The 26,417-nt window shown below is 40.6% G+C and overlaps 1 protein-coding gene across 6 annotated transcripts in view; it reads right to left on the bottom strand.

Moving 5' to 3' along the window:
• The window catches only part of SNX25 (sorting nexin 25), a 175,769-nt gene that overhangs the window by 105,967 nt on the left and 43,385 nt on the right, over window positions 1–26,417 (bottom strand). For all 6 annotated transcript variants that reach the window (XM_045017316.1, XM_045017317.1, XM_045017313.1 and 3 more), the window contains exons 2-3: window positions 25,276–25,360; window positions 6,599–6,815 (exon numbers count right to left, since the gene is read on the bottom strand). In XM_045017316.1, coding sequence (XP_044873251.1) covers window positions 6,599–6,815; window positions 25,276–25,297 — 239 coding nt within the window. In that variant the 5' untranslated portion in view covers window positions 25,298–25,360. The remainder of the gene's footprint in view (window positions 1–6,598; window positions 6,816–25,275; window positions 25,361–26,417) is intronic.

Raw genomic sequence — 26,417 nt, 5'->3', positions numbered from 1 at the left:
CCAGCCCCTCCCCTACTGTTCCCCCTCTCCCGCAGCCTCAGCTCACTGTGCGCTCTGGGCGGCGGGGCTGCGAGCTGCTGACGGGGAGTGCAGTGGCATGGCTGGCTCCGGCCAGGCTCTGAGCGGCATCGTAAGGGGGCAGGGGGTCTCGGGGGGCAGTCAGGGGACAGGGAGCAGTTGGATAGGCGTGGGAGTCCCGGGGGGGCCTGTCAGGGGGTGGGGGTGCAGATAGGGGTCGGGGCAGTCAGGGGACAGGGAGCAGGGGGTGGTTGGATAGGCGTGGGAGTCCCGGGGAGCCTGTCAGGGGGCAGGAGCGGGGGTGGATAGGGATTGGAGCAGTCAAAGGACAGGGAGCAGGGGGGGTTGGATGGGTCAGGGATTCTGAGGGGGTGGATAGGGGACAGGGGCCAAGGGCCAGGCTGTTTGGGGAGATACAGCCTTCCCTACCCAGCCCTCCATACCGTTTGGGAACCCGAAGTGGCTCACAGGCCAGAAAGTTTGTCCACCCCAATCTAGAGAGAGAGGGACCGCACGGCAGAGAAGACAAGCCATGCACTGCAGGAGAAGGAACTTGGATGCCCCAGAGGATCTGACCCCTGCCCAAAGAATGCTTTGGAGTGGTGCGGAAACTAAGGCAGAGAAATGCATGGAGGGTGTGTTTTTTTTTTTTTTAATAGATCTGTGTATCAAGTACAGAGCAATAGTGTTTTCAAATCCTGTGCAAAGACTGAGTTCATGAGCTTGTAGCTACTGGTCATGGGTTACACCTATCACATGCCCCTGAGGAGTTAATCTGTGACACCAGAGCATCCATATGGCTGGAGTTCTGCAAGAAGGTTTCTTTAAGCTACAGGGAAGTCTGAGTGGTCAGCACTAATTCTAGGAGCTTGGCAGTTGGACTGCACGGTCTAAGCTCTCAGGAGAGGGTGCTAGATAGAGGATTTTCACCCTATGACTATGCCTAGAGACAAGCCCCTAACCTCTGTTCAGACTTCGGAGGCTTAAAGCTCACGGAATCCAGTGGATGGCTTCCTCACAGCAAACTGGTGAGTGCCCAGGAGAGTCATTCAACTAGGTTTGTGACCCACCCCACTTCCAGTTAGCCAGAATCTAATCAGGATCTCCCTCCTATACAGCAATATGGCAAGGGCACGGTGGCCATGACCTCCTGACACTGGTTCCAGTATTGCCAACTCTCATTATTTTATCACAAGTCTTGCAATACTAGGGGTTTGTCTTTAAGCCCCAACTCCTGAGATGTGATTATGTGAAAATCCATTTTCATTAAAATATATACACACACATTTTATATATGTGTGTTCCTAGCCCAAAAAGCTTGAAAACTTCTGAGAACCCCATAACTACCCTGTAGGGGCTGACTGGGAAACTCACAGTCTGAAGATCAGAAAGCCTACAGTGTGAGACAAGTTTAAAGATAAGACAGTGTTTTGTTTATTTGCATGGGAAGTGGGGGCTGTAAGAAAGTTTCCACAGAAATCAGTAATAGCCTTTTCCACGGAAATCTGGAAAATCATTCCTTTTGGTCTTCCTATTTCTTTAATTACAATCCCAGAAGTCCCACAAAATTATATTTAGTTTTTAATCATCTTGACAGTGAAATGGGTGAGCTCAAGTGTGCATGCAACAAATCATAAAAGATTTCCATAGCACATTCTGTACTCAGCACACATTTACAACAAAGCAGCCCTGGGAACTACCAGGGGCAACATGCATCTCTTTACCTGCATCTCCCTGAGATCTCTAAACTTCTTGACAGTGTAGCAGAATTAAAATTGCTTGATCTGTTTGAAACTTCTAAGAAATGAAATAAGTTGATTTAGACTTGTATATGAAAGCATCACAGTAAAGACAAAAAGTAAACTGTCTTTTAAAGCAGGCAATAAAAAATATATCCACAGTCAGAAGAAAGTCAATCCCAAAATATTCATAGCACCCATTTAATCAAGACACATCATCTAGTGTCTTGAACCTCTTTAACAGCATGTGTTGTTTCAACAAAGACATACTATTCAAACATGTGTTCGAATGTGTTTCACTGTGTAGTTATTAGCTTATGCATTGGTCTTGCAAGATTGAGAACTCTACAATGGACTTTGGGTCTGTTATCAAAGATGGTATGAAATGGATTAAAAACACTATGCTAGTAGAGGACCAAGCACAATGAGATCCTGATCCTGATTGAAGCCTCTAGGTCTACTGTATTACAAATAATAGAAAATTAGAACTTCATGAATTCTTCTTGCAAAGGCTTCATTCACAAAAGCCCAACACTTCAGTAACTGGCACTAGCAAGAGGTACTTTAATAATATACTTATTCAAAGGCTATTTTGTAACTTTTTTTATGATCATCCTTTCCAAATATCTGCTCTCATTGCAACAACCTCTCAAATTCACATTAATCTATTTGATATTAGTTTTCAGAGGGTTAGTATGAAAGCAGTTCTTGACATTTTTAAACTGTGAGATATAAATGGAATTATAAAAGAAAAAGGAAACATTGGGAGCTATATTCCTTAAAGTTGGATGTGTTTGGGGCTTTGTTCAATCTAGTTCTCAAGTTCTCTTTGTACCAGCTCCTGCTGACTTCATGGTAACAATGCTTTCTATTTTACACTGAATATTACTTTACACTATACACTGTAATAAGTATAGCAAGCATAAGGACACACATTATATGTAATATACAAACACACAGAGCCACCACAGTTGAGAACCAAGCTATACATTACTACTGAAAAAAACCTAACCAATAGCTTTGTAATGAGAACTTGATGTAATTCCTGTGTTGTTTGTTTCCAGGAAGAGACAGCAATATGCACAAGACAGTTTTCCCTTTAAGTTTGCTAAGAGCTAGACACTGCCCTAAAACTCCATGCTCAGCAGCCTCAAGGGATCAATGTCACTAATTCATGACTGGCCTTGTGGATCTAATGGCAAAAACCTGCAACACTGTTTTACCAAAAAGCAGCCCGTCGCGCTCTATTTCTATTTGGGGAAAAAATGTTTTACTCTTAAATCAAGATTCATCACTTTTAATCTATAATTTTATGTAAGAATAAGTCTGCTGTTTACTCACAGCCTGGAGACAATATAAGAAGCCCACAATGCAGACTCCCTCCGATCACACTAACAGTGCCTTTACACCTGTTCAAAAGGCACTGCTCTCATTAGGTCCAAGAGTGGGTGAGGGGTAACTATCTCCACACTTAGAATCTGGCCTTACTCTGCCAAACTCCTACAATCTCAGACTATGTAATTTAATCTAAAGGCATTTTTCCTTTCTGCCTTTAAAGTGAAACAAATATTTTATATTATGAGACACACAGAATGAATTCCAGGCATTAGAGTGCTTTTTGTTCTCTAACATAGTCAGAATTTAAAGTATGCTGCCATGACAGATGGTGTCTCCAACAGATCTATTAGGAAAATTTCCAGTGATTTATTCACCATCCTTTTCAGCTCATGATCCAGCTAAGATAATAAAAGAGTGTGGCTAGCATTCAGCTTTTCTATGCTTTACTCAAGCCAAAACCAGCTATTTGGATGAGACATTAAGGGAACAATCACACAAAAACAAGCAGAACACAAGAAGAATTGAGGTTCACCAATTCCCATCCCCTGCAGTTACAGCAAATCCATCATGAAGAACACACTCATCTCATCCTGTAAACAGGCACTTCATGCTCAATGCTTCAGAGAAGGGGGGGGGGAAATCACTAAGGCCTCAGCCAATATGTCTTAGACAAAATCTCAAATGTGGAAATCAGTTAACTACATGCATGTGACCAAGAACTGCCACGATCAAACTATCTAACCCCTTTCATACTCTGGGAAAACATTAACAGCCAAATAAACTGTAAAAATTTTACAGGGGAAATTAAGAGTGACAGAATCTTTTCCAGTTCCTGCTGGACCAATGTCACTCTCTGGGTGAGTAATGTGAAAGGGAAGAGCTTGTATTGCTCTTTCTACCCCTTTACCCGCACTGTAGCATCTCAGAAGGCTCCATATGGGACTGGAAGAATTAGCCATCCTTGTTTCTTTTATTAGCCAAGGCAGGTGGAAAGGGATGAGTTTAAAAGGTGACCTAGAGTGAAGTGGGTGGCAAAACCCTATGAACTTCACATAGAAGAGATTAATGTCTTTAGCCTCATGGAGGTGAGAACACTTCCTACCCTTACTAGCCTTCTCACACAGAGTAAGGGAGCCCCTACGCACGGATACCTGGATAACATCCTCTCTAAAAATGGAACAAAATGTATTTAAAATTCTCTAGGTCACTTACTGAACTTGACCAAAGGATGAAACTCTCTTTGCTATCATAATATGTAACAAAATTACATGGAGCCACTACAATGCATGGGAGGCATTTGTGTGAGTATCACAACAGGAAATGATTCCATGATTTCACTCACCCAAATTAACAGGCTTGTATCATAGACACAAAGACAAAACATCCAAGTTTCAGTCTAAACTTATCATACTTTTCAAAATTTAGACTCTGAGCCATACTATATCAATTAGAGATATCGATTCAAAATTCTGCAACACAGTTTATTCCCAAATTTGGTGTTGCTTTTTTAAAATCATAATGTCTCTGTGAGCTGGAAAGATTTTTGTGGTGCTCAAGCTTCAGATTGAGAAGTGACATAATTCAGACTCCCCAAGTTAAGGGACCACTGAGGTATAAGGGATTCACAGTAGTCACAACAGTCCTGGACAATTAACTTAATACAAAAAACTCAGAATGCTCCTAAAACCAAAAAGGATCTTCTAAGAACCAGTATCAGGATTTTATATTGTGGCAAGAGTAATCAACCTCTCCAGTTTTAATCTTTTTGTTACCTGCATTTAGGAATTTTTAAATCTGCATGGAATACTGATCTGTAAATTAAGAAATATGATTATCATTTAGCACATGGATTTCTGGGATGACCTTTCCATTTGCATGTTAATGTCCCAACCTTCACAGGTGTTCTCAAAGATGCATGATCAACTCAAAGCAAAAAAAGTAAATGGAAAATAAGCAAAGGATTAGTTATTACTGGTTCTCTTAGTGAGTATAGTGAGAGCAAAAATGCCATGACCCAACCCAAAAACAAAGATCCAGTTGAAATGGACATAATTATAAACAGGAAATAAGACATCCAAAGCAAAAAAAAAGTCAGAATTTTATAGAAAGAGACAGGAGGAAATGACAGTTTTGAATATTTCCCCAATTTCAAATTGGAGGCCTTTTCTTAATCACAACTTGAGTATTGTGATACCTAAAAAATAGTAACAAAAAAGTCTCCAGCTTCTTTTTAACTGAACTAAAAGGAAAGATAGTTGATATCTAACTTTTCTTCTAGACAGAGCTCACATTGTGCTCAAAAGTCAGAGTGACAAACTACAGTAGCACACTCAGAGAACACAGCCAAGAGACATCGACCATTATTGAGAAACAAGTAACATGCAAATATTCTGGAACTGAAATTAAAGGCCAACTGAGAGAATTTTATATATGCCCCACTGCAGGTACATAACGATCACCTGTTTATTTTCTTTTTTTTCCCCTGCAACAATGACCACCAGTAAATCTCTCTTTGGCTTCGCTTGTTATGTACTGGGGAAAATTCAGGCTGACACCTGCCAGTAAAACACTAAGACTGTCTGCTCAGGAAGACAGAGAAAGTGTTAATATATAGACTGGTCATGGGCACAGAGAAAGAAGTCTTTTCCCTGGAGCAATATGAGAAACAGACCTGTGGACGTCACTGTGGGCAAAGAGCACAAATGGATATCACTGTGAGCAAAACAACAAAGTCTCATCACACGAGCCAAAGAATATTTCAATTAGAGTAATTTTAAAAGCAATTTTCTGAAGTAGACAGGCACAAATGTGCCTAATTTGCAAGTTCATATTGTACACTCAGATCAAGGAATGTATATGCATATGGCCAGATAAAAGTACAGCTAGCCATTTTCAAGAATCAGATTGAGTGCAATCAAGGTATTAAGAGGAGAATACCTTATAGTCCCCAGCGCATATAAAGAGAACTCTCTCAAAGAAAAGACTCGTAATAGGAGAAAAACCTGGCCCAACAACTTGACTAAGAGAGACTTTTGATAGAGAGGAACCATGGGGCTTTGCTTCCTGATACCAGAGGAGAAAGCGAGAGGGGGGGGGAAATTATGGAATTAACACTTGCACTTTTCTGGAAAGAATGTACATGGCTTTTTGTTGTCATTTCCAAATCCTGCTAGTCTCATGGCACCCTCAGAGATTACTCACGTACCTTCCTGCATGGTGACTAAAGGAGTATAAACAGAGTGATGAAGTTGACTTAGCTGAAAAAGAAACATGAGTGTTTCCTTTCCCCCAAGTGCCCAAAAGCATAGTGGGTGTCTCACAATCAACAGTATGGACTATAAATGTTACTTATATGTTGCCTGTCTTTACTGTTTCTCTCTCTCAATTGTAAGCTCTTTATTGCCTCAAGGCAGTTCATCCAAAAGGAAAGAAAGTAACAAGCAGAAAACTCTACTAAAATACTGGAAGGACAGGGGATAAACATTCATGTTTGTTTGTTTTACCTGGCATTGGCTGCTTTAAGGTCACAGAAGTGTGTGAGTAAAGTTTTCACTACATCGCTGCAGACAACTTTCACTACATCGATGTGACTCAGCCTCTGTCGCAGCTGCTTGGCGATTTCCCAGAAATCTTCAGATAGCAGGTGGTATAGCTGTCCTTCATCTTTGCTGAGGTGCCCATACCAGGACAGAATGTAATCTCTGTAGCCGTAGTCAAACACTACAAGGAGAAACAAAACAATAAATAGCAACGTCTAATACAGGGAAAACACACAGGGATAGTACAAAAATTATCTTCTCCTTTGGGTTTTAAATTCTCTCTCTTCAAAGAAAGAAAGCGTAGCAATGTTATATTGAAGAAATCTGATCCTAAGGGAGATTACCAGAGGTCATCATGCAAAACCCTTAAGTGGATTTGGTCAGACAGTCAGGTTACTGGTCAAACAGAAATCTCAAACAGATACCTGTATCACAAAACATGGATTTTATTACATGAACTAGTAAATTATCTGCATCTCCCAAGTCTGCTGAGGACTGACACAATTTGTTCTTTATACATGCATCTAAACAACCTCGATTTCAAAGACACATTTAAAAAACATGTAGAGGCAGTGTTTTTTCCCCCCTAGGTGAAGGACAGTTTTGAACCACATTATAAGATCATAGTAGTTAGAGAAAGGAAATCACTATTACAATATTTTAAGGAGACACCATAAACTTGAAAAATTAAACATTTCCATAAGTCTGAACCACGGATTGGCAACCTTTGGCATGTGGCCCGCCAGGGTAAGGATCCTGGCGGGCCGGTTTGTTTACCTACCGCGTCTGCAGGGTCAGCTGATCGTGGCTCCCACTGGCAGCGGTTCACCATCCCAGGCCAATGGGGGCTGCGGGAAGTGGCGCGGGCTGAGGGATGTGCCGGTCGCCGCGTCAAGCAGCCCCCATTGGCCTGGGATGGCGAACCGCGGCCAGTGGGAACTGCAATTGGCCGAACCTGCGGACATGGCAGTTAAACAAACCGGCCCGGCCTGCTTACCCTGGTGGGCTGCGGGCCAAAGGTTGCCGATCCCTAGTCTGAACTATAGTTATAAGCAACAGCTAAGATTACTATAAATTAAAGTAATTAGGAAAAAAAATTGTCAGTATTTTGACAGCACTTTGTGTATAGCTAGTTTCACTATTTTGCTGATGGTCATTTAGGCTTGAAGTGTTATACACTAGTCATCACTGCTCGGGAGGAAGCTCAAAGAAGCCTGCATATCAGCTGTGACCACAGATGTAAGCAAAATACAAAATCAAAGTCCGTAACAGTCACAGTGATAACTAAACAACAAGGGGGAAAGGGGAATCGAATCCACATGTTCCATAGAATCTCTATGGATAGAAATGTCATGCTCTAATAAAAATATAACATTAGGGATCTATTATCGATCACCTGAGCAGGACAGTAATAGTGATGATGAAATGCTAAGGGAAATTAGAGAGGCTATCAAAATTAAGAACCCAATAATAGTGAGGGATTTCAATTATCCCCATATTGACTGGGAACATTTCACTTCAGGACGAAATACAAAGATAAAATTTCTCGATACTTTAAATGACTGCTTCATGGAGCAGCTGGTACGGGAACCCACAAGGGGAGAGGCAACTCTAGATTTAATTCTGAGTGGAGCGCAGGAGCTGGTCCAAGAGGTAACTATAGCAGGACCGCTTGCAAATAGTGATCATAATATAACAACATTTAACATCCCTGTGGTGGGAAGAACATCTCAACAGCCCAACACAGTGGCATTTAATTTCAAAAGGGGGAACTATGCAAAAATGAGGGGGTTAGTTAAACAAAAGTTAAAAGGTACAGTGACTAAAGTGAAATCCCTGCAAGCTGCATGGGCGCTTTTTAAAGATACCATAATACAGGCCCAACTTCAATGTATACCCCAAATTAAGAAACACAATAAAAGAACTAAAAAAGAGCCACTGTGGCATAATAACCACGTAAAAGAAGCAGTGAGAGATAAAAAGACTTCCTTTAAAAAGTGGAAGTCAAATCCTGGTGAGGCAAATAGAAAGGAGCATAAACACTGCCAACTTAAGTGCAAGAGTGTAATAAGAAAAGCCAAAGAGGAGTTTGAAGAACGGCTAGCCAAAAACTCCAAAGGTAATAACAAAATGTTTTTTAAGTACATCAGAAGCAGGAAGCCTGCTAAACAACCAGGGGGGCCCCTTGACGATCAAAATACTAAAGGAGCGCTTAAAGACGATAAAGTCATTGCAGAGAAACTAAATGGATTCTTTGCTTCAGTCTTCACGGCTGAGGATGTTAGGGAGATTCCCAAACCTGAGCTGGCTTTTGTAGGTGACAAATCTGAGGAATTGTCACAGATTGAAGTGTCACTAGAGGAGGTTTTGGAATTAATTGATAAACTCAACATTAACATGTCACCGGGACCCGATGGCATTCACTCAAGAGTTCTGAAAGAACTCAAATGTGAAGTTGCGGAACTATTAACTAAGGTTTGTAACCTGTCCTTTAAATCAGCTTCGGTACCCAATGACTGGAAGTTAGCTAACGTAACGCCAATATTTTAAAAGGGCTCTAGAGGTGATCCCGGCAATTACAGACCGGTAAGTCTAACATCGGTACTGGGCAAATTAGTCGAAACAATAGTTAAGAATAAAATTGTCAGACACACAGAAAAACAAACTGTTGAGCAATAGTCAACATGGTTTCTGTAAAGGGAAATCATGTCTCACAAATGTATTAGAGTTCTTTGAAGGGGTCAACAAACATGTGGACAAGGGGGATCCACTGGACATAGTGTACTTAGATTTCCAGAAAGCCTTTGACAAGGTCCCTCACCAAAGGCTCTTACGTAAATTAAGCTGTCATGGGATAAAAGGGAAGGTCCTTTCATGGACTGAGAACTGGTTAAAAGACAAGGGTACGAACTAATGGTAAATTCTCAGAATGGAGAAGGGTAACTAGTGGGGTTCCCCAAGGGTCAGTCCTAGGACCAATCCTATTCAATTTATTCATAAATGATCTGGAGAAAGGGGTAAACAGTGAGGTGGCAAAGTTTGCAGATGATACTAAACTACTCAAGATAGTTAAGACCAAAGCAGATTGTGAAGAACTTCAAAAAGATCTCACAAAACTAAGTGATTGGGCAACAAAATGGCAAATGAAATTTAATGTGGATAAATGTAAAGTAATGCATATTGGAAAAAATAACCCCAACTATACATACAATATGATGGCGGCTAATTTAGCTACAAGAAGTCAGGAAAAAGATCTTGGAGTCATCGTGGATAGTTCTCTGAAGATGTCCACGCAGTGTGCAGAGGCGGTCAAAAAAGCAAACAGGATGTTAGGAATCATTAAAAAGGGGATAGAGAATAAGACTGAGAATATATTATTGCCCTTATATAAATCCATGGTACGCCCACATCTCGAATACTGTGTACAGATGTGGTCTCCTCACCTCCAAAAAGATATTCTAGCACTAGAAAAGGTTCAGAAAAGGGCAACTAAAATGATTAGAGGTTTGGAGAGGATCCCATACGAGGAAAGATTAAAGAGGCTAGGACACTTCAGCTTGGAAAAGAGGAGACTAAGGGAGGATATGATAGAGGTATATAAAATCATGAGTGATGTTGAGAAAGTGGATAAGGAAAAGTTATTTACTTATTCTCATAATACAAGAACTAGGAGTCACCAAATGAAATTAATAGGCAGCAGGTTTAAAACAAATAAAAGGAAGTTCTTCTTCACGCAGCACACAGTCAACTTGTGGAACTCCTTACCTGAGGAGGTTGTGAAGGCTAGGACTATAAGAGCGTTTAAAAGAGAACTGGATAAATTCATGGTGGTTAAGTCCATAAATGGCTATTAGCAAGGATGGGTAAAGAATGGTGTCCCTAGCCTCTGTTCATCAGAGGATGGAGATGGATGGCAGGAGAGAGATCACTTGATCATTGCCTGTTAGGTTCACACCCTCTGGGGCGCCTGGCATTGGCCACTGTCGGTAGACAGATACTGAGCTAGATGGACCTTTGGTCTTACCCGGTATGGCCGTTCTTATGTTCTTATGGGAGAGAAGAGTGTGTGAAATTAAATTTTATGGAAATTTTGTTCTATAAGAAATTTCAAAATTTTGATTTTTTGTTCTGATTTGAGATGAAAGGAAATTTTGAAGTGTCAGAATTTCCCATTGCACAGAACATAAAGAGTTCTAACCAGCTCTATTTAAGAGGCTTTTCTGAGTATCTGAGCATACTATATATATTAATGAATTTAGCCACACCCCTTCTGATGTAGGTATTATTATTATTATTCCCATTTTACAGGTAGGATTTGAGGCACAGAGATTAAAGGTCTTTCCCCTGGTCAGACAGGAAGTCTGAGGAACAACCTTTGTCACACAGTCCTATGTTTTAATCACAAGACAATCCATCCTCTCTATTTTATATGGAATAAAGACTTTCATGGAAAGATATTAAACTTATACCTAGTATTCTTGACTAGTATCTGGCCCATCAAATACAACAAAAAGAAAAAACAGAAAAAAGTATATTATAGTGAAACCTGCCTTAAACAACCACTCAAGAGCATGACAACAATGGTTACTCAAAGATGGAGGCCTTCTGATAAAGGTGGTAAAGAACTGTCCTCAGTACATGTGAGGATAATTTGGGGTAATATAACAGGATTCTGACTGATATAGGGTAATTTCAGATACATTGTTCTACCATGACAATGTGCGCTTGTATAAGTAACTATACCTTTTTGATAGGAAACTGACAGGGCCGGCTCCAGAGCCCAGCGGGGCAAGCACCTGCCTGGGGCGGCCCTTTCCTGGGAGGGCGGCAGGCTGGGCCGGCGGATCTGCCGCAGTCATGCCTGCGGGAGCTCCACCGGAGCCCCGGGAGCAGCGGACCTGCCGCAGGCATGACTGCGGAGGGGACGCTCGGCCGGCGGCTCCAGTGGACCTCCCGCAGGCATGACTGCGGCAGCTCAACCGGAGCCGCCGGACCACCGAACCACCCGCAGCTGCGGGAGGTCCAGCCGAGCCGCGCGACCAGCGGACCCTCCGCAGTCATGCCCGCGGAAGGTCCGCTGCTCTCGCGGCTCGGGGGCGCCTCCCGGGCATGACTGCTTGGGGCGGCCAAATTTGTAGAGCCGCCCCTGGAAACTGATAGGATAACGGGTTTAGTCAATAGGTCAATAACGTGCCACACTGGTAATTAGTACAAAGGGTCAATGTTGGGATATTGTTAGCCTTTTCCAGAGGGTCTGGCTGGATAGTCTTGCCCGCATGCTCGGGGTTCAGCTGATCGCCATATTTGGGGTCGGGAAGGAATTTTCCTCCAGGGTAGATTGGCAGTGGCCCTGGAGGTTTTTCGCCTTCCTCCGAAGCATGGGGCAGGGGTCGCTTGCTGGTGGATTATCTGCTACTTGAAGTCTTTAAATCATGATTTGGAGCATTCAACAGCAGAGTCAAGGGAGAGAATTAGTTCAGGAGTGGGTGGATCGGCTTATGTGGCCTGCATCTTGCAGGAGGTCAGACTAGATGATCATAATGGTCCCTTCTGATCTTGAATTCTATGATTCTATGACTTTTTTCACTGTCACCTCTTTCGTTCCTCAACCTTCCTCCTCTTACTGTTTTGTTATTCCTCTTTGTAGTGTCATTTCTGAAATTAGATTGTAAGCTCTTCAGGACAGGGCTCTTTACTTTTCTTCTTGTAAGTAAGACACCCAATACTTTTAGGGTGCTGCAAAATAACAGTAGTGCACCGTGTTATGATATTTGTGGTCATTGTTTGTAACTGGCAATGTCTTACTTCTTGTTCTGAACCATGTGTGAGAATTCTCTTGTAGACGCATTTCTCTGTCCCAAAATTAACACAATGGGTCAAAGTATTGTATTCTTCAGGAACCTGCCTTTGAGGCAGAGTCGCAGTAGTGAAGAGCGATGGCTAAGTTTCCCTACGTACATAACTATAAAATATGAGAAACACTATCTCCTTCTAATACCCTAAAGTATACTCGCTTTCAAAAAGAAGGGTGCATTAGTCCTTAGTTCACTATTACCCTCATGGCAAAACCTTTCTAAAATGAACTTGGGATCCTAGTTTTCTCCACAATCATAAGAATCCACAACATTCACTTTCTCCTTCTATTTACAGCAATTTGGCACAACATTCAAATGTACAACAATGCTGAGCTCTACAGTATTTTGAGAGCAGAATTTTTTTAAACATTACTATCTAAATGACTCACAAGAACATAGAAATAAATAAGTCAACAGTATATGTAACACACTAGATATCTGTCACTATCTCTCCCCCCAAAATATGCTGTTTAAAACCATCTTCAAGTCACATTAAAACATTCCATTTTTTCTTTTCTCTGTTAGATCTGTATCAAACAGATGCTCAAGGAGGATAGCGGAAAATTCTGAATATGTAAAATTGTACCCTCCCAGAGGATTTATTTTTACATTTAAAAGGGTACATTCTAATATTGTTTTTATTGTATGTTAGAATTTATTGTATGTTCCTCTATAGCAGAGGTTCTCAACCTTTTACTTTCTAAGCCCCCTATCCTCCCCAACTTGCCCCCATGGCCTACCTGTGCCACAACGTTTTTCTGCATACAAAAGCCAGGGCCAGCATTAGGGGGTAGCAAGAAGGGCAACTAACCAGGGCCCCAAGCCACAGGGGGCACTGTGAAGCTAAGTTGCTCAGGCTTCGGCTTCGGCCCTGGTACGGGGCTTGGAACCCCAGGCTTCAGCTCCATGCAGTGGGGCTTCAGCTTTTTGCCCTGGGCCACAGCAAGTCTAATGCCGGCCCTGCTTGGCAGACCACCTGAAACTTGCTCGGGGCCCCTCAGTGGGCCCCAGGCCCCTGGTTGAGAACCACTGTTCTATAGCCTAAAAGCAATGGCTTATAATTTTTAGTGTTTCTAAAGCACATTGGATCTTCATCTAGAGCTTGATTCAAAGCCCACTGAATTCAATGAAAAGACTCACAATGACTTCAACAGGCTTTGGATTCAGTCCATAGTTATCTGCGACATCGAGAGTGATGTTAGATTTTGATTATCTCTTGTAAAAAAAATTGTGCCTCAAAAATTATCAAAGGTTCTGTGCTTGCTCACATTCTACACTGATCAAACTCTGCCAAGTTATTGTTTCTCTTCAGCACTATAAATATGACTATTGTGTACATAATTAAGATTATCCAGGTACTCTTTTTCTAGCCAAGAGCTGTTAGTTGTGGGTTTAAGAAAACCCCAAATAGCTGAAAACCATGTTTATCCCAGTTGAGTCTTGCTGTAATGTTGTCTCTAAACTACTTGCATTGTCTTTCGCCCACATTTTGGAGTGTTGTGTTAGTGGTTGAGCCAGTGAAAGAGACTAGAGAAAAAAGGTCTATAATTAGTAGTGAAACTAGTCTTTTCATTGATAAGATGAATGAAGTGCAAACAAAACAATCAGTATCAATGGTAAAGGCTGAAAAATCATTTCAACGTTAATGATCCAAGGTATTATTAACTAACAAAGTCTTATAGAGATTGGCGTAGTTACAAAAATGGTCAGCATTTTGGGGTTGAAGAGCATTTTTCCTGTTAACAAGGACAGTAAATTTCCTTGTTATTATGTATATAGTTTAGTTCTTGTTCTCATTTTGAACACCTAGGACACAGTATTTTATTTTAATATCTAACAAGCTTGTTTTGTAATTTTCCCTCACCTTGTTTCTGTTACTTGTAACAATAATCTGTAATTAAGGATGGAAGAAAGCATTCTGAAGAGTTTGTCTTCATGCTATTGTATTAGAGAGACAAGGTGGGTGAAGTAAAATTTTTTACTGGACCAACTTGCAGTAGTCCTGATCTGAAGAAGAGCTCTGTGTGCCCTGGTCTACACACAGCCCCTGGTTCGAACTAGGGTACGCGAATTCAGCTACGTGAATAACGTAGCTGAATTCGAACTACCCTAGTTCGAATGACTTACCGTCCAGACGCCGCGGAAGCGAACTCCGCGGCTCCAAGGTCGACTCCGGCAACTCCTCCTGCCGCGGTGGAGTACCAGAGTCGACCGCGGCGCTTCCGGAGTTCGAACTATCGCGTCTAGATCAGACGCGATAGTTCGAACTCCGAGAAGTCGAACTCGCCGCGTCGACCCGGCGGGTAAGTATAGACGTGGCCTGTAAGCTCAAAAGCTTGCCTCTCTCATCAACAGAAGTTGGTCCAATAAAAGATATCTCACCCATCTTGTCTCTCTAATATGCTGGGACCAATATGGCTACAGAGCTGCACACATGCTACTACTTGTCAGGGGAGATCAGGAAACAACTTGGCCCTGAGTACTGAATATAAATAAAACAAGATTTAGTTTGTGACAGCATATGACTACACTGAAGCTGGGAGGTGTGATTCCCAGTGCAGGTAGACAGATTTGTGATAGCTCCACTTGAGGGTAGCGCACTAAAAAGAGCAATGTGGATGTTGCAACACCAGTTCTTTTTAGTGCACTAGCTCAAGCTGAGCTAGCACAAGTCTGTCTACCCACACTGGGAATCACACCTTTCAGGGGCAGTGTAGACATTAGATACCTAGTTCTTTTGTTATGCTTGGCTTTGGGGTGAGATGACACTGGCCAAGCCAAATGTAACTATTAGTTATTAGCATATTAGTATTGCAAAAGATACATCTCAGTACTGTAAGACTTTTTTTTTTAAAGATATTAAAATTAGACTGATGCCTGAACTGGTACTGAAAATAATAATACAATGAACTACAACCAAGTAGTAGCATCACTGGTGTATTAGTTGGGAGGACAGCAAAAATTGTGAGTTGAAATTTAAGCTAGTTGCCAAAGTAAGGGATACATAAGTGGACACTATACAAAAAGCCATCATAGAAGAAAGAATGAAGTTAGGGTGACCAGTTAGCAAATGTGAAAAATCGGATACTTTTTGGGGGGAGAGCAGTGTAATAGTTGTGTATATAAGAAAAAGCCTCTAAGACGTCTGGTCACCCTAAATGAAGAAGCTAGAATAAAATGGGGGGTGGATTAAAAAAATACAATGCTGCACAGGATATGTGGTCATGAGAGACAGAAGAGATGCTCAGGAAATAGTGGCAATAGTGTAATCAAAACAAAGAAAATGGGAAAAGCGCATGTAGAGTGATTTAAAACCATAATATACCTTGGATGAACTTTATATAATATAAATCATGTAGAATCAAATACTCAAAATTAAAGGAAGAGGCTGGATTCTGTTTTCACATCAGTGTAAACCAGGAGTGGTTTCACTGAAGTTACACTGATACACTCCTTCACTATAGGTTGATCTTAAAGTTTTAGAATTGTATCAGAGGTCATGATTCTAGCTCAGAGAAACATGGAGCTGAAGAAGTGAGATTTTTTTACCCACAAAAGCTTATGCCCAAATAAATCTGTTAGTCTTTAAGGTGCCACCAGACTCCTAGCTGTTTTTGTGGATACTAACACGGCTATCTCCTGATACATGGAAGTTAAGTGTATCTATCACCCTATTATACGTCTATGTATATTACATCATGCACCTGCACACAACATCATTATTACTTTCAGATTGTAAATTCTTTGGGACAAGGATAGTCTGTCTTGGGGTACTGTACAGCATCAGGCACATTATCAATATTACCCAGAAGCAAATAGAAATTTAAAGAGGGGGCTTTCTATCTTGAGTCCATTATATACAAAATATTGTTTTTGTGGAACAAGACATAATAGCCTTAAGCATGTCTTAAATTCCTTTTTAAAAAAATATTTTTAATCTTTTTCAAATATTGTTTTGAATGAACAATATATACATTTGGTATTTAACAAAAGTGTTTCTAGAACTGTACCTACTGCTGTATTTCAGTGTCATTACTCTGATTATAATCAAGGATCCTATTTAAGTATTGTGGACTAAGAATAATCCATCAGGAAAAAAACCCACCAGTTTCTATTGCTTAGTGAAAAGCAAGGGTTTTTTAAGTCCTTTTAAAAAGGCAGGAATATTTATTTTAATAACTACATGTGGTAGCAGGAGAAGTGATGACTTCATATTTGGAATCTGGAGTTAATACATTCTCTGAAACATTCAGTGAAAACTGGTTCCCAAAGTTGTTTTTTGAGGGAGAGGTTACGCAGGAGTTTAAATATAGCAATCTTAATTGTATTACTGTCAGTAGTCTTGTTTAAAATAACTTGTCAATGAACAAACCTTATACATGTAAAAAATACATGCAGAGTTAGTGGGATTAATTCTGAAATCCAAATTTCATAATTATGTCATACGGCAAGGATTGTGTCTCTTCCATGTTCAGATGACAGATCAGTCCCCTCCTCACAACAAAAAAGAGCACATTTTTTGTTTGAGTCATCCTGCTCACATATATTCTGGGTTTTCTAGATAAACTCAGGCACTTTCCAGAGATAGGATATGCTTACATTTAAATGTATCCATGTTGGAATGAACCGTTGCAGAGAGAAGTGCAAGTGACAAGATAAGAGGGTTGGCTTAGTCAGTAATTTACCTAAGTCTGAGGAAAGTATGATAAAAATATGATAAATTTGCATTCCAAAATTCAGAACACTTTTTCAATTAACAGCTATCATAGAATCATAGAATCTCAGGGTTGGAAGGGACCTCAGGAGGTCATCTAGTCCAATCCCCTGCTCAAAGCAGGACCAAACCCAACTAAACCATCCCAGCCAGGGCTTTGTCAAGCCTGACCTTAAAAACCTCTAAGGAAGGAGATTCCACTACCTCCCTAGGTAACCCATTCCAGTTCTTCACCACCCTACTAGTGAAAACGTTTTTCCTAATGTCCAACCTAAACCTCCCCCTCTGCAACTTGAGACCATTACTCCTTGTTCTGTCATCTTCTACCACTGAGAACAGTCTAGATCCATCCTCTTTGGAACCCCCTTTCAGGTAGTTGAAAGCAGCTATCAAATCCCCCCTCATTCTTCTCTTCTGCAGACTAAACAATCCCAGTTCCCTCAGCCTCTCCTCATAAATCATGTGCTCCAGCCCCCTAATCATTTTTGTTGCCCTCCGCTGGACTCTCTCCAATTTATCCACATCCTTCTTGTAGTGTGGGGCCCAAAACTGGACACAGTACTCCAAATGAGGCCTCACCAGTGCTGAGTAGAGGGGAATGATCACATCCCTCGATCTGCTGGAAATGCCCCTACTTATACAACCCAAAATGCCATTAGCCTTCTTGGCAACAAGGGCACACTGTTGACTCATATTCAGCTTTTCGTCCACCGTAACCACTAGGTCCTTTTCTGCAGAACTGCTGCCCAGCCATTCGGTCCCTAGTCTGTAGCAGTGCACGGGATTCTTCCGTCCTAAGTGCAGGACTCTGCACTTGTCCTTGTTGAACCTCATCATATTTCTTTTGGCCCAATCCTCTAATTTGTCTAGGTCCCTCTGTATCCTATCCCTACCCTCCAGCGTATCAACCACTCCTCCCAGTTTAGTGTCATCTGCAAACTTGCTAAGGGTGCAGTCCACACCATCCTCCAGATCGTTAATGAAGATATTGAACAAAACCGGCCCCAGCACCGACCCTTGGGGCACTCCACTTGATACCGGCTGCCAACTAGACATGGAACCATTGATCACTACCCGTTGAGCCTGACCATCTAGCCAGTTTTCTATCCACCTTACCGTCCATTCATCCAGCCCATACTTCTTTAACTTGCTGGCAAGAATACCGTGGGAGACTGTATCAAAAGCTTTGCTAAAGTCCAGAAATAGCACATCCACTGCTTTCCCCTCATCCACAGAGCCAGTTATCTCATCATAGAAGGCAATTAGGTTAGTCAGGCATGACTTGCCCTTGGTGAATTTCATAAGCGGTGTTGTTACAGTATTAGGTCCAGAATCAGGAAGCAAAACATTTAAGCACATGGTTACCTTTAATTCAGCTGTGCTGAACAGGAATGGTCTTAAGGAGGTACTTGCGTGCTTTATTGAATCAAGGCCTTAGATTTCAGGGAACAAACCAAATTATTTCGGCATGCTTGTACAGTACATGCTGTGGTCCTTGTTCCACTGTGCGACATTAGGAAACCCTAGGATCTGACAGACCATTAAACAGTCTCATGGTAGCAATGCTGCCTGAAAATAAATAAATTGTGTAACATCCTTTGAATACACCTTAGCAGAAATGGGAATATGCTATTGCATGTAAAATATACCCATTTTAGATTTTTAGGCACCTATTCTGCAAACATTTATACACATGCTTAACTTTAAGTTCAAGTAGTGCTAAGTGAATTTGATAAGACTATTAACACATATAAATTTAAGTATGTGCATAAGTGTTTGCAGGATCAGGCCCTACTTTGTAAAATATTGTATATGAAAGAGAACTAATGAAGAAGCACTAAATAGGTAGGTAAGATGTCATGTCACAGTGAAGCTATTTCGCTTAACAAATTGGATGCAGTCCCCATGGCATTTCAGATTACCAAAAAATTGTTTGAACTTGTATGCTAGCATGGTTCAATGTTCTAAGTACATTCTTTTCTACATATTATGGAAATATATATTTAAAAGAAAAAAAGATTCCCTTCTCCCGTTCCAGACTAGTATACCACTTCGAATGACACATCAAAAGCATTTTGTTTCTGACACTGACAATATACAAAGTTGCAAAAATACATTTTTGCACCACCCTTACGTGCTTACTTATACTATGTGCAAAAAGATGTAGTTATCCTCCTTTATTTTGCACAGATTAACTAACTAGTTTAAAAATATTTTCATTCAATTAATGTAATTTCAAGGTCCCAGCTTGTATATGATCACTATTTATTTTACATTTTATATACTAAAATATTAGTAAGTGTGTTTTGTGATCCACAGTCAAATTCATATAGATTACAGCAGCTGGGAGGAAGTGTGAAACCATAACTCCAGGTTTCATTTTGATGGGATGAAATGCACTAAATAGGAAGACCAACGTTTACAGGAGTCAGTGTAGGACTAGTATGATCTGAGGGAGTGAATAGAGAACTTTTAAGGTTTGCTTATAAGCCTAGCACAAATCAATTAAAGCCTCATTTTTTAAAAATGACTAGCGATTTGGAGTGCTTCAATTTTTGGGTGCCCAATGAGAGATACCTTTACCAAAAAAAAAAAAGAGGAATTAAGACTAATTAGTCATTTGGAAACTTGCCAGATAAGTCTTTCAAGTGCATAGAGGTTTATGTGGGTAAAATTTTATGGCTTAAGTCTAGATATGTTCATTATACCATAAGATATTTCTTAGAAATAACACATCAAAAGTTGACAAGTCTTGGTCAATTTTAAATTTAAAAAGTTGATACTGTAGGTAACATAGTCAAAAATAGATAAAGACATTCCCAATACAGCCTTAACTCTGACCTTTACACTCATTTCATAGAACAGTAGCTGAATAATTTGTCTAATAGCGATGATATTTTAACTAAGATAAACTACACTAATAGGTTGTCAGTATTATTTTAAAAATGAAACTAAGCTGGGAATCATTAAAATGAATGGGATAATTATTATGGAGGCAATGATATGGCCTCCATAGTTAAGGCTGCAACAAGATTTTGCTTTGAAATATAGCATAGTGAAACAAAATTAATTTGAAATAGAAGGGTTACCTTGACCACTAACAAAGAAAAGATGACTTATTAAAGTGTACCTTATTGTGTACTGCTTTGTAATAGACAAAAAGAGCCTTTTGTTTGTGATTTCACCTTAGGGAATAAAATTATAATTTAGTACATTACAAGGCACTATTAACATCGAGCGTGGGGAGGAAAGGTAAGAAGGGAAGCAAAAATGAACTATTTGGGAGCAAGTGGAAAATTTGACCTGAGTGATGGAATTATCAGCTCTACTGTCACTGTATTAGTTTGTTCCTTACAATTTTATAGATTCTGTATATCCAGTCTCAAGAAAACTGCAGATACTGGAGAGATTTATTTATTGCTGTTTGCTTTTCAATTATAATACTTCATGATGTGTTTAAAGAAGAAATCAGTCTCTGGCCCAATTTTACAGAGAATCATGCTAAGATGATATGAAATTAAACTCTCCATCTCAAAACTAGAGAGTCCATCTAGCTCACACCAGCGCCACACCCACAAGCCCAAGTGCACCCGCTTTCTGTTCAACATTATCACACAGTCATACAAAGGACTGGACTAAGGATTTCTGAGGTTATCAACCGGTTTCTTAAGGATATACCCAACCATAACTCACTAATTTTACAAAGAAAGGTTAGATGATAGGCAAAGCATATTTAACTCCCCCTTCAATCTCCAGCTGCAGAAGTAGAGACCAGCTACTTGTTAGTTTTAAGTTTGATGATCAGTTTACAATTGCAAGACTGCCTCTCTCTAATTAAAGTGCCTTATCCTCACTTTTTAGGCCATACATAAATATAAGAGTAAAAGGGTTGGCCACTTTCTGATGCCCCCTCATGGCCAGAAATTACTTTGCAGTACCCTGTCTCTATTTTTCCCCACTTCAGTGCCCCTCTTCAGAACTGAACACCACCAATCCAAAGGGAACTTAAAACATTCTTCTCCTGGGGTCCCATTTATTTAGTCCTTACAAAGTCTTCAGTGTCGGTCTTCCTGAGGTAGGGGGTCCCCAGATTCCAATTCCATCACCACCCACAGGGTTTACCTGGCTGGAGTTCAGCCTTCAGGTTCTGACTTCCAAACTTCCCCGGTGTTTCCTCCTACCTGCAGCAACTCCTCTGGTTCCAGGGTCTTCCCAGCAGGTGCCTTTCCTTGCTCTCTCTCTAGTCTCTGCCACAACTTCCTAGATTCCCCCTCCCTCTGCAGCTTCCTGGTGCTCTTATAATGGAAATCACCTGATTGCTCTCTTTACCAATCAGGATAGGCTGGCCCCAGGACAGGCCTCCTTCCCTTAGGATAAGCCACCCTGTTACAGTAACTCTGTCTACCCCTCTGTTCTCATTGCCTCTCACTCCCCTTCCCCCACACTTGTTAATCCCCACTCTTTACTGCTTTCTTCTCCTTCTCCCATTGTTGTCTTTGCACCTACAGCCTGCAACCAACTCCCACTTTTACTCTGCTAAGCACCCTCCCTCTGCCCTCCCCTCCTTGAAACTTATTTCTCCAAGGCATTTATCCTATCTTGCTCTCCTCATAATCATCTCTACATCCCTCCCTGATTTGCATTACTGCCCTGATTCATCTATCTGAGCTTGTGAGCTCTTTGGGATAAAGAGCACATCTTACTCTGGGTTTGCAAAAACACAATACATTTATGATGTTATACAAATAAATTATTACTAAAAAGAAATAATTAAACTAATCTTCCTCACTACTCCACAGCCCAAGAGCCTATCACTCTAATTGTCTTACACAATTTTCCCCTTTCAATTTTCAACAATTTTTTTTATGATTCAATATGTAACAATAACATTTGTATAGAAAACCTAAATCCTAATATATAGGTAGCCATTAATCAGTACTATTTTTGAGCTACAGTGCACAATCCTCCAGGCATTACAATGTGAAGTTAAAAAGCATCCATCTGATCAAATCCCAAAGGTTCCACATCAGAATTATGTTGTCAAAGAGAAAGAGAGAGAGAGGGGAAGGAATAGAACAAACACTGACACTGTTTAATTTCTGGGGGAAGATGGAGAGAAAGCATGGGCATAATAGCTCTTGGTAGCTCATAATCATTTCCTGAAGACAGAACCTATCACATCTGCTTACAAATATCCTTAAAATTTGAAGTTTGTGTATCGATACAGATACAGGTAGCAAACAAATGTCAGCACTAGCAGAGATCATTAGAGGTTTATTACAGTTAGTTTAACACCACTGAAGAAGAACTCTGTGTAAGCTCAAAAGCTTGTCTCTCTCACCAACAGAAGTTGGTCCAATAAGATATTATCTCTCCCTCATCTTGTCTCTCTAACACTCAAATCTGTAATTCAGCTAAGTATCCTGGTTGCTCAGGATGTTGCAGAATTGGGCCCAATACTGCTTCCAACTGTTTTCCCACTAAATGTAATGAAGCCAGCTCAGACCCTTTGTGCGTACAATCATATCACTAGATCTTTGTGCCTTTCCTGAGATGTTATGAACACCTAAAGCTCCTGTTTCAATCAGTGGAAGTTGCTGATGCCTGGTGCCTCCCAGGACCTGGTCCTTTGTGTTCCAATTGCTCATGAACAACTGTATGTGCTGTCTGCATACGTATTAACAGGCAGCATAAAAATTAGCATTAATAATCCTTAATTTTTCATTCATAGATTACAAGGTCAAAAGGTGTCAAGTATCAGAGGGGTAGCCATGTTAGTCTGGATCTGTAAAAGCAGCAAAGAATCCTGTGGCACCTTATAGACTAACAGACGTTTTGCAGCATGAGCTTTCGTGGGTGAATACCCACTTCGTCGGATGCAAGACTTGGGTATTCACCCACGAAAGCTCATGTTGCAAAACGTCTGTTAGTCTATAAAGTGCCACAGGATTCTTTGCTGCTTTTAAAGGTCAAAAGGGACCACTGTGATCTTCTAGTCTGACCTCTTGCGTAATTAATTCCTATTTGAATTACAGCATCTCTCTCAGAAAAACATCTATTCTTGATTTAAAAATTTACAGTAATGGAAAATCCACCACAGTCCTTGGTAAATTGTTCCAATGGTTGGTTAACCCTTATTTCCAACCTAAATTTATCTAGCGTAAACTTCCAGACATTGGATCTTGTCATATCTTTGCTAGCTTAATGGAGAACAGAAATTTGATAATAGAGGGCTCTTCAAAGTACCTAAAGACCGTGATTGAGTCACCCCTTAACCTTCTCTTTGATAAACTAAATAGATTGAGCTCTTTCAGTCTGTCATATAATGCAGGTTTTCCATTCCTTTAGGATTTTTTCTGAACCTTTTCAAATTTACCTACATCCTTCTTTAATTGTTGACACCAAAACAGGACACAGTATTCCAGCAGCTGTCACAACACTGCCAAATACTGAGGTAAAATAACCTCTTTACTCCAACTCAATATTCCCCTGATATGCATACAAGGATCATATTAGCTCTTTTGGCCACAAGATCGCACTAGGAGTTTATGTTCAACTGATTGTCCACCATGACCCTCTAAATCTTTTTCAGAGTCACTGCTTCCCAGGATAGAATCCTGAGTCTTCTAACTATGACCTGCACGTTTTGTTCCCAGATGCGTAATCTTACATTTGCTTGTATTGAAATGCATATTGTTTGCTTGAGCTCACCTTACCAAGTAATCCAATTCGCTCTGTATCAGTGACCAGGTCTCATGGCTATTTATCACTCCGCCAATGTGTGTGTCATCTGCAAACTTTATCAGCAATTATTATATGTTTTTTCCAGTTCATTGTTAAAAATGTTAAACAGTGTAAGGCTAAGAACCGATCCCTTATAATCCTACTAGAAACACACCCTGCTTGATGACAATTCCGTTTACAACTACATTTTGAAACCTATCAATTACGACTCTAATTTTCAACAAGTTTGCTGAAGATGCAGAATAAAATCCAGCTAACTCCCACCAACCTATGCACTCTAATGAACCACTACCTGTAGCATCTAGTTCAAGAGTAGGCAACCTATGGCACGCATGCCAAAGGCAGCATGTGAGCTAATTTTCAGTGGTACTCACACTGCCCGAGTCCTGGCCACCAGTCCGGGAGGCTCTGCATTTTAATTTAATTTTAAATTAAGCTTCTTAAACATTTTAAAAACCTTATTTACTTTACATACAACAATAGTTTAGTATCAGAGGGGTAGCCATGTTAGTCTGGATCTGTAAAAGCAGCAAAGAACCTGTGGCACCTTATAGACTAACAGACGTTTTGCAGCATGAGCTTTCGTGGGTGAAAAGCTCATGCTGCAAAACGTCTGTTAGTCTATAAGGTGCCACAGGATTCTTTGCTGCTTTAACAATAGTTTAGTTATATATTATAAACTTATAGAAAGAGACCTTCTAAAAACATTAAAATGTATTACTGGCACGTGAAACCTTAAATTAGAGTGAATAAATGAAGACTCTGCACACCACTTCTGAAAGGTTGCTGACCCCTGATCTAGCTCCTGGGCTCCTCCATAGCTGAACAGCACCAATAATAGTAGAAACTTGTTTTGGTCAATAGAGCAGATGTATCTCAATTGCACACAAGGAAGCAAGTATAAAGACCAAGAATGCAACATGTATTATTGACTATAACAACCTCAAACATCATCATATTAGATCATTTCTATCTACTAATCCTGTTGAAATTAACTACATTTGAGTTTTCCTTTGTCTTTTACAATGGTTAAAATGAAGAGCTGCCAGTTATAGTGCAACATTTACATGATGCGACTTACTACTGTCTATAGAATTATTACATCTTGTGAAGATTCCCTTCCTTCCACCATTATTTTAATCCAGGACAAAATATGTTGTATCTGAAGAATTTTGCATCACATTCTGATATCTTTACACACTGTTGAGTAGCATCTCACTTTGCAAGAAGTCCCCTAAATGTAAATGGGATTACTTTTGCAAGTAACTGTTCTCCAATCTGAGTAGAGGTTCACAATCTATCAACTCATGCTCCCAGGTAAGACTTACCTTCTTTCAGAGCTTTATCCATGTTATGAGAAATGACCACCCTCCTAGACTGGAGCGATTCATGTGCATTTCCAGACAAATGACTCTGAAATAAAAGAACACCTATTACCAAAGATAGAGGAATAAGCTGCATAAGAAAGAAGAGAAAAAATAAAGCCAAGATAATAGTAAAATTGCCGGCTTTTTACAAGACACTCCTGATATCCAAATTATTAAAACAAAATCAATGGCATTTTCCTAAAAGGTTGAAATGGGCGCTTGAAGTGAGAATCTTATGACATATTGGGGTTTAAATTCTCTGATTTGCAATAATTCCATTATATTTGGTAAAGGGAATTGTCTCCTATTTACAATCTCATCAGTCAACAGTCGGACACTTGCCAGGTCCAGCACTCTAAGCAACTAAAAAAATGTTCTAGTAAACAGTGTAACATTTTTATAGATTTACAAAATCTCAGGAAGCAAAATTCCTGGACCAGAAGTTCGCTTGGATACAAAGACAAATGTTGCACCTTGGTACACCTCAGCGAGAGGCCAGTAGCAAACATTAAATCATTAGAACATTCTGTCAAACAGGTTTTGCTCAGTCCTGTGAAGCATTTTAAAATGTAAGCCCTTTAAATTTTCCAAAGCACTTTTCAATTAAGTAAAGTGCTAGCCGTGAGCATCCATGACTACTTATTTTTAAGCTGCTTACCTAAATAGGCATTTTTTTAATTTTAAGATATTCGCCTCCATAGCAAGGATTGGCAATCTTTGGTACGCGGCCCGCCAGAGTAAGCCCCCGGCGGGCCAAGCGGTTTGTTTACATGCCGCGTCCACAGGTTCGGCTGATCGCAGCTCTCACTGGCCATGGTTCGCCATCCCAGGCCAATGGGGGCTGCGGGAAGCGGTGGCCAGCACATCCCTCGGCCTGCAGTGCTTCCTGCAGCCCCCATTGGCCTGGATCAGCGAACCGCAGCCAGAGGGAGCTGCAATCGGCCGAACCTGCAGACATGGCAGGTACACAAACCACGTGCCAAAGGTTGCCAATCCCTGCTCTACAGCACCAAAGCAGGGATGGAATAGGACGTCCTCACTAGAGCGTGATTCTAAAAGTATGTCCAGAAGGAGCAGGCAGGATCTGCAATTCAGGCCTTGAC

This window comes from Mauremys mutica, chromosome 5 (genome assembly GCF_020497125.1).
Source record: "Mauremys mutica isolate MM-2020 ecotype Southern chromosome 5, ASM2049712v1, whole genome shotgun sequence".
In the NCBI taxonomy this organism is placed as follows: Eukaryota; Metazoa; Chordata; order Testudines; family Geoemydidae; genus Mauremys; species Mauremys mutica.
Note: the sequence above shows the minus strand (reverse complement) of the source record. Positions and strands in the feature narration are given on the sequence as shown.